General features: G+C 36.4%; 1 protein-coding gene across 1 annotated transcript; it reads right to left on the bottom strand.

Annotated features, from left to right (window-relative positions):
• Positions 1 to 601: 601 nt before the first annotated feature.
• On the bottom strand, positions 602 to 1,790 carry LOC122300612 (probable glutathione S-transferase). The gene is made up of 2 exons (XM_043111392.1): positions 1,416 to 1,790; positions 602 to 1,131 (listed from the first exon to the last, which is right to left on the bottom strand). Exons 1-2 carry the CDS (start codon positions 1,725 to 1,727, stop codon positions 757 to 759), a joined length of 687 nt encoding a protein of 228 aa, XP_042967326.1. The 5' UTR covers positions 1,728 to 1,790; the 3' UTR covers positions 602 to 756.
• Between the last annotated feature and the right edge of the window lie 7,192 nt (positions 1,791 to 8,982).

Here is an 8,982-nt window from a genome sequence, read left to right as displayed (position 1 = left end):
CCAAATGGGTAATAATAAAATAACATACGGTATTTAAAGGGAGAGAAATCACCTCCAAGGGCACAGTAGATTCGAGCCTTAAACTCGAAGAGAGCAAATGTTGAGCTTCTACCATTTTTTTGGTTTTTTTTGGAGGGGGGGGGGGGGAGGAGAAAATAAAAATGTATAATCTACTAAATTTGAGTGTAAAATATAATTTGCTAAGTCTCTTACGTGTTAAATTCTTATAAATGGCTAGTATAAAAATGGTGAACTCATCCGACCGGCTGACAGTTTTTTTCATAAATAAACAAAGTTAAAAAAATTAAAAACATGGGGATAAAGAAAGAAAGAGAGAAAATTTGGTCACTATTTGAAATGAAGGTATTAATTTATGATAAATGTTTTAGTTACAAAATATATATATCATAAAAATAAACTCACAAATTAATATAATTTAATGTGGTATGTTAAATTATAAAATTAATTTTATTATAAAATAAATCTAACATATCGTATGAATCTCAGCATACGATTTTAATTTTACGAGATATTTATGTGACAGTTCATCTCTTCTTGTTGAAATGCATATATGGTGTTTTTGGCCAAGAAAATCCCTCAATTCTCTAACACAAACATGATCTCATAATTATGAAGTCACTAAATTAATCAAACACAAACAAAACAGGGCAAAAAGTTGGTGCCACAGAATCCTTTATCATTCTTTCATTGTCTGTGTTATTCCCAATGCTGCAGCTAGCTAGCTATGGAACATTACTACTTGGAGGTAGGGTTCTGGGCAGTCATTTTCTCCCTAACTGATTTTATATAGACCAACAATTTGGTGTAGTCAGGAAGGTTGTCTTTGATTACAGAAACTTGTTTGAAATTCTCAGCCCATGCATGCAAGCGAGGTAAGGTGCTGGGTTCTAGCAGCTTCACCCCTCTCATTTCTTCCATGCCTTTGAAAAAGTAACTAAGCCATCCATACGCTATGTCTACCATTCCTATTTTGTCTCCACCGAAAAACTTGTTGTCCCCAAGAGCTTGCTCTTCCAAGATTTTCAGAAACTCCAACACTTCGTTCATTCCTGCATCCCCCAGATCTTTTTCTTCTGAAACTGGGAAAAATGCTGAGAAAATATTGTAACCCTATATGATCAGAGAAGTAAGTTATAATTAGTTAATTAGCATTTTAATAACTAGCCAATTTAAATTAATATTAAAACTACCTAATTAATAACAAGCTAGCCAATTTAAATTAATATTAAAATTACCAAAACAAATCCTAACATCTTACTCAAAGTACAAGCAAATCAAACTTGATGGCCCGACGGATGGAATTCATGAACAAGCAAGTTCATATATATATAAACAGTAATAATTAGAAAGATCGATGATGATGATGATAGAGTAATTGTGCAAGTCAAAACTACCTTATCTTCCCCGAATTTAATCCAGAACCGAGCTAAAGCCCTCTCGTGGGCATCCTTCGGCAGCAAAGGGTAAGTATGAGGCCAAGTGTCTTCGATGTATTGAAGGATGACGGCGGACTCGGCTATAGGTCTGCCGCCATGAACAAGCACAGGAATCTTCTTGTGAACAGGGTTGTACTGCAGCAGCATATGGCTCTTGTTACCGATGTCTTCTTCTATGTACTCATACTTCAGACCCTTCAGCTTCAGAGCCCATATCACTCTGTGGCAGTAGAAGCTAGGCCAAAATCCCAAAAGCTTCACTTCTTCCATTGCGCTCTGATGATCGATCTGTAACCAAAGATCTAGCACCGTAGTATATATAGGATGGGTGGGGCGGCAGGGGTGGGGCTACTCTGCCGCCCCACCTGTAAGCCCAGCGCAATTTTTTTTTTTTTATAATTTTTTAATCATTTTCTTAATCATTAAATAAAAAATATATATCAATAAATTTAAAATCACTTTCTTAATTATTAACTAAAAATAAAATATAAATTTTTTTTTTCCTAAACAATACAATTGAACAGTACCGTCGGACGTCAAAATAACATTTTCCATACAACATATATACTAAACTCATTGCAATAATGTACCCTCTTTGAATTTTCTTTGATTGTGTTTAGATATTTTTAGATTGCGTTCAGAAGATTTTAGATATTTTGTTAATATTAATAAATAAATAATAATAAAATATCAAAAAATAATATAAAATAATAATTAATAATTAAATATTTTTAAAATATTCAAATTATTACTTACACTATTCAATAGCTGTCTTGGAAAAAAAATTATTCTCAGAACATTCACATCTGGTGCTTCAAGTATCAGATTTCTTATAATTTGAAATTTATTATACAGTTTTGATCAAAATATTTCCTATATTTGGATTCCTATTTTAGAGAAAATATTTAGGAAATGAACAGTGATTCTCGATATTTAGAAAACCACTATTTATTCCTTAAATTATTTTTAATTAATATTTTATTCAAATACATAAATAAATTATTCTTTCAATTATTTACACTTTCTATCATGCTCATATTTGTTATAATTTTAAATAATAATTTTAAAAATAATTTAAATAATTTCAAAAGTAGGAAAAAATAATTTTAAAAATATTATCATACCCACAAAAAAATAATTTAAATTTTTGTTTAAAATATTTACTAGAGTAATAGTTCAAAACATAACAAAAAAATATTGAGTAGTTAAATTTGTAAATAAAAGTGAGAAAAAAGTAATAAAGAAATAATAGAGAAATATTATTTTAATAGAATAGAGAAAGTATAGGGAATTAGATGTATGAGATTTTTGAAATATGAGTAAAATTTAGGAAAAAATTTTAGAGAATGTCATTTTTAACTAAATTATAGGAAATTTTATTGAAAATTCAATGTGAATGTTCTTAGTAGTTTTCCTTTTTGTTTCCAAATGTGTAGTGCAGTCAACCCAGAACCCACCTCAAAGCTTCCTTTCGAGGATCTCACTCAGTTTTCAACAACCTCCCCTCCTTAAACCTTTTCGTAAATCACCACGGTCAACTACCTAAGTCTCACCTTAATAGCCCCGCATATCTTTTTGAGGAGCCAGTTAACCCCACCTCAAAGTTTCCTTTTAAGGATCTAGTCAACTTTAACAAGCCTTATACACTAAGCCTCCCGTAAATCATCACTGTTAGCCATTCCTTTACCACCACAGACAGTCAACCGCAATGTCTACAAATTAAGAAGAAATCGATAATCTCATCAACAAAGCAAAAGCATTATCCTGGAAGGACCTGCAACTTGAGCTAGAATCAATTGTAGCAAAGCATTACTCCAACCTGACTTTGATAGGTAAACTCCTATCTACCTCGCCTCTTAATAGAAATACTTTTCATGTTACGATTAAAGCAATCTAGAGTTTTGTGATGGGCTTAATGATTGAAGATGTAGAAACAAACACGTTTATATTTACTTTTCCAACACGACAAGTTAAGGATAGGGTCTTTGAAAATAAACCATGGAACTTTAAAGGATTTCATATGGTGTTGAAAACTTGGCCCCCAGGTTTGAGTATCCATGAGGTAAGTCTTAAAACCTCAATTTTCTCGGTGCAAGTGCATGGTCTCCCACTGGAAATGTTCACTATTCCAAATGCGGCAAAAATAGGAAATATCTTGGGAAAGCTAATGGGCAGCTATATTCATTGTTGCATTGAGAGATATATGTGAATAAGGGTTGAAATCAACATTGAAAATCCACTGCCTGAAGGTTTTGATCTCAATAGGCCAGGTAGAATGCCAAAAAAAAAAATTCTCCTCAAGTATGAAAGGCTTTCCAACTTATGCTATGGATGTGGTTGTTTAGGACATGATGTTCAAGAATATCCACTGCATGCATTCGTACCAGAAAACTCAAGATTTGGTCCATGGATGCATGTGGAAAACTCAAACTATAGGCACACTCCAAGGAAAATTCAAGAGCTGTTTCACCCAAATCCTGGTATGATTCCATTGTTGGCGTTACAACCAGAGGAAGTGAATCATAACCCACCACTAAACCCAATGCTATGGGCGGCACTCTTTTAACCAAGGGAATCAGTGGTCAAATGAAGTGCAGGGAGTTCACTGCTCGGAAATGAAGTATAATGCATCCCAGACTAGAAGAGCCCTTCCACCAGTTAGAATCAGGGAGTCAGCTGCAAGTAACTCTTAGGCGAGGGCGTCTATAGAGAAAAAAGTTTTTAGCAAGGGGAAAGGGAAAATCTTTGTTGACAAGGTGAATTGTTTTTCAAAGCTTGAAAATAGTGGCAATACAATTAACATTTTTGCTGAAATGTCCACTGTGGGAAACTGACATGATAAAGCTGGAAGAAGTACTACAATGGTTACCAAGAACAAAGGAAAATTTCATGACGAAGAAGGTGAACAGTTGGCCAAGCTTGTCAATCCATTAATTCCCACTAGCCCATACTTTATTTCTCCTAACACTAAGCATTTCTCGAGCCATCCCCCCGCATTAACCCATGAGCCAGATGGACTCTTGAAGCAAAGTAGCGGCTATCAGTTCCTTCATGACTTAACTCCAGACAACGGGTCAACTCCCCCCAAGTTGATGGGCCCACTCTCCTTAGTGAGATCAAACAAGCCTAGCCCAAGCCCAACAATCCTCAACAGCCCAATAACCAGGTCATATCAGGTCCATCAGTTTACAACACCATATTGCAGAGTTTTGATTTCCTTAAGGGACCAACATTAGGGGCTCATCAATTCCCTGTAACCAGGACTAGTACCCAGACTACTTTCTTACAAGGGAAAGCCAATGCAAACACTCCACTGGCCCTTACCCTGCAAGATTCACTAAAGAATAATCCTAAAGCTAGTCTCGGATCAGCCTCAAAACTCACACCATCATAGAGTACTGATTTGTTCGAAGAAGTCGATCATGCAGTCATCACGAAAGCTACCATCCTGAAACCTCCACCTCTGGAACCAAACACTTATGGAATCATCTTGAAACCATCACTTCTGGAACCATTCACTTCTGTAACCATCATCCCCTCTGAAACCATCATCTCGAAGCCAACTGTAATCCCCCCTGACCTTCAAGAACCAAATCTAAACTTTACCCAAACCAAGCACTCAAAGGAAACAAAACAGAGAACTAGTAAGAGGAACTTGACTCATGTAGAGACAGAGATTCCACCCAAAAAGAGAGCAATTGTGCAGCACCCATTTGTATCCTACCCTCCACTCCAAACTGCAATCGGTGACAACTAAGATGTGGGAGAGGCTCTCATTGCGATGGCAAAAGGGCGTGGACTAAGGAAAGTAATAAAAAAGGAGAAGATGGAACAACAATTGGAAACTAAAATCTCATAATTTTATCCTGAAGCTGGTAACGAAATTTCCTTTTCTCAGAAAGCATTGGTTGTAAATGAAGTGGCTGAGGTGGCGGGCCCTAACCTGCCACCAACCCAGATATGAGGATTATAGCCTAGAATTGTAAGGGCATTGCCCGGCCTCCTGCAATGCGTAGTATGAGGGCACAAATCAAGACTTACCATCCTGATTTAATTTTCATTTCTGGAACTTTGCTATTAGATGATAATACTGTTGGTGTTGTAAATAAGCTTGGTTTTCACTTGTATTTACATACCCCTCCTTTGTGAAAATGGGAAGGTCTGTTATGTATGTGGCTTCTTGGTGTTAAAGTGGAACCTGTTTATGTTAATAGTAATATTATGGCTTTGTTAATGTATTCGGACCCTATGCATACTCCTTGGTTGCTTTTATTAGTATACTACCCTGCTCAATTGCATTAGAAGCATCAATTCGAGACTCACATTAGTTCCATAGCAACTGCTTACTCTAGACCTATTCTAGGACTTGGTGATTTTGACTCTGTCTTAAACCAATCTGAAAAATTTGGTGGTAGGGCCTTTGCATCCTCTTCAAACTCCACTGGTCTTAACCTGTTCATAAATTAGTACGACTTGGGTGACTTAGGACATGAAGGTTCCAAATATGATTGGACCAACAACAGAACTGGATTGGGTCTTATACGGGAGAGATTAGATAGAGGAATTGCTAACTCTAATTGGACCTGTTATTCCCTGACACAAAAATCTTACATTTACCCATTCATTTCTCAAATCATGCTCTGATCCTTCTCAGTACTTCAGCTTATAAGAAAACCTGTTACTCTTTTAAGTTTGAAGAATTTTGGGCTCGGGATTCGAGCTGTTTTCAAGTCATCAAGAGGAGTTGGGATAGCAGTATTTCTGGTTCTCCATCCTTCATCCTCTCTCAAAAACTCAAAAATGTTAGAAGAGCTCTTAAAGTCTGGAACAGATCAAGTTTTGGTCATATCCAATCCTCAATAAAAAAATTTGAATAGTAGACTATCTCAAATTCAATCTGAAGATCCATCTGACTATTCCATTCAGTTAGAGGAGAACTTAAAAGTCTATCTCTCAGAGCAATTGAGAAGGGAAGAAATCTTATGGAGGCAAAAATCAAGGCTCCAGTGGCTAACAACCACTAATCTTAACACAAAGTTCTTCCATATGACCTCTACAATGCGTAGAAGAAGAAACAACATTTCACATATTAAGAGTTCCACGAATCAGTATAAGAAGAAACAACATTTCACATATTAAGAATTCCACGAATCAATGGATCAATGACCCCAGAGTCATCAAATCAATGTTTCTGGATCACTTCAATCAAATTTATCAATCCTCTCATCCAATCTTTCCGCCTAAGCTCAAAAATCTGTTTCCTGGGAAGATCTCCACTGAAGACAATGCTAATCTCTGTGAGGTCCCCTCTGATGAGGAAATCTTGTAGACCATCAAGTAAATCCCTTCCTCTAAATCTCCTGGTGCAGATGGTTTTACTGGTTTCTTTTACAAACACTTATGGGAAATTATAAAAGAGGATCTTCATAAGGTTATCAAGTATTTCTTTGTAAATGGACATTTTTTGCAAGAACTAAACCACACTCACATAGCCTTAATTCCAAAAACTAACTCCCCCAACACTGTTCATTAGTTTGGGCCAATTAGCCTCTCCAATGTGTGTTATAAAATTATTGCAAAAATACTGGCTAATAGGCTCAAAAAGGTTCTCAATTCCCTCATTTCGCCCATCAATCCGCCTTTATTCCAGGCAAAATCATTCAAGAAAACACTATAATAGCTCAAGAAATTTTCCATCTCATGAAAAAACCTAGAAGAAAGAAAGGTTTGATGGCCATTAAAATTGACATGGAGAAAGCCTTTGATTTTATGGAGTGGGATTTTCTTCTTCAAGTTCTCTATTGCATAGGATTTCATGCAAAATGGACCAACTGGATTAGAACTTGCATCACCACTGTTTCCTTTTCTGTTCTTATAAATGGTGAGTCTTGTGGTTTTATTAAACCCAAGAGAGGCTTAAGACAAGGTGATTCCCTCTCCCCCTTCCTTTTTATCATTGGGAGTGAGGTTCTTACTCAGCTTATCAATAGGGAGGAAAACCAAGAAAATTTAAGAAGAATTCAAATGGGTAGGGGAGGGCCTCAAATATCCCATCTTCTTTTGCCGATGATCTCATTTTATTTGGATTGGCATTGGCTATAACTGCCTATTCCTTTCTCAAGTGCCCAGATAAGTACTCAGATTGGTCCGACCAAATGATCAATAAGAGTAAATCCTCTATCTACTTCAGTACTCGCACTTCTCCAGCCATCACTAGAGAAATTCGATCTATTCTAGGTTTGGGATCTCATTCAAGAAACCTCAAGTATTTAGACCTCCATTTAGTCCAAAGCAGGAATAATCGAACTTTTTTTGAAGAGGTCAAAGAAAATATTCAAGGAAAATTAATGAGTTGGAAAGCAAAACTCTTATCCCAAGCTGGTAGAACAACTTTGATAAGAACTATAGATAGAAGTGTTGACAAATCATTAATGAGATTCTGGTGGGATTTTGACACTAAAAAGTCTCACAACTTCACTCCTAAATCTTGGAATTCCATTTATAAACCAAAATCCATGAGAGGTCTGGGAGTGAGGCTTACCTATAATTTCAATAGAGCACTTCTAAGCAAACTTGGATGGAGCCTTCTCCAACCCGCCTTAGGTCTTTGGAAAACAATTCTTTCAAGCATTTACTTGAAAACTCATTCTTGGTGAAATGTTCCTATAAAAAAAATGACTCAAGGTCTTGGAAGGATTTGGCCAAACAAAGAGATTTTCTTGGAAATAGCTATTGCCACCTGATTAACAACGGGACCAACACATTTGTTTGGAAAGATCTTTGGATTCCCTCAACTCTTTCTAGGCTCCCCACTCCCTCATCTGATGACATCTTCCAGGACCCAAATATGAAAGTCTCGGAGCTTACACTAGAGGAACCAAGGAGGTGGAATATACTCCTTTTACAAGCCCTCTTTTCTGACTCTCAGGTAAGAGAGATCACCAAAATCCCCCTCATGTAGTATAATTTCCACAATCTAAGAGATAGCCTTAAATGACTCCATCACTCAAGCAGAGTTTCTCAGTCAAGCCAGCATATGCAACCATTATCTCTGTCTCTTTTAGTCAGGTTAATGAGTTTCCCCCTCATACTTGGAAAAAGCTTTGGCCTCTCCATATTCAGGATCGTATCAAACTCCTTCTCTGGAAAATTCTAAATAACATTCTCCCCACAAGATCAATATTGAAACATTGTCTAACTCTTAGTAATGATTAGATAGTCTGCCCCATTTGTCATTCTGCAGAAAAAACAATCTCCCGTCCGTTTTTAAACTGTCCATATTCTAGAATCCTTTGGAGGCAATCTCCTTGGTCTTTAAACATTGAAGCCATTTCGGGTAATGACATCACTAATTGGATTCAAGTTATTCTGGAACCTGTTGTTAATTTGAACTTCCAATTGCATGAAACTCAAAGCTTTCAATTGTTTGCAATCCTAACTATGGACTGTGTTTGGTTTTATAGGACTCAAATAACACATGGCTCTCAACCAATTCCTTTAGATCGGTTCATTAATAGTACTTTGA

The sequence above is a fragment of the Carya illinoinensis genome, chromosome 2, assembly GCF_018687715.1.
Source record: "Carya illinoinensis cultivar Pawnee chromosome 2, C.illinoinensisPawnee_v1, whole genome shotgun sequence".
NCBI classification, from domain to species: domain Eukaryota; kingdom Viridiplantae; phylum Streptophyta; class Magnoliopsida; order Fagales; family Juglandaceae; genus Carya; species Carya illinoinensis.
Note: the sequence above shows the minus strand (reverse complement) of the source record. Positions and strands in the feature narration are given on the sequence as shown.

Coding starts and splice junctions, on each gene's coding strand:
- LOC122300612 (XM_043111392.1), bottom strand. CDS start 1,727: ATGGAAGAAGTGAAGCTTTTGGGATTTTGGCCTAGCTTCTACTGCCAC. Junction 1,132..1,415: donor TTAAATTCGGGGAAGATAAG/GTAGTTTTGACT, acceptor CTGATCATATAG/GGTTACAATATTTTCTCAGC.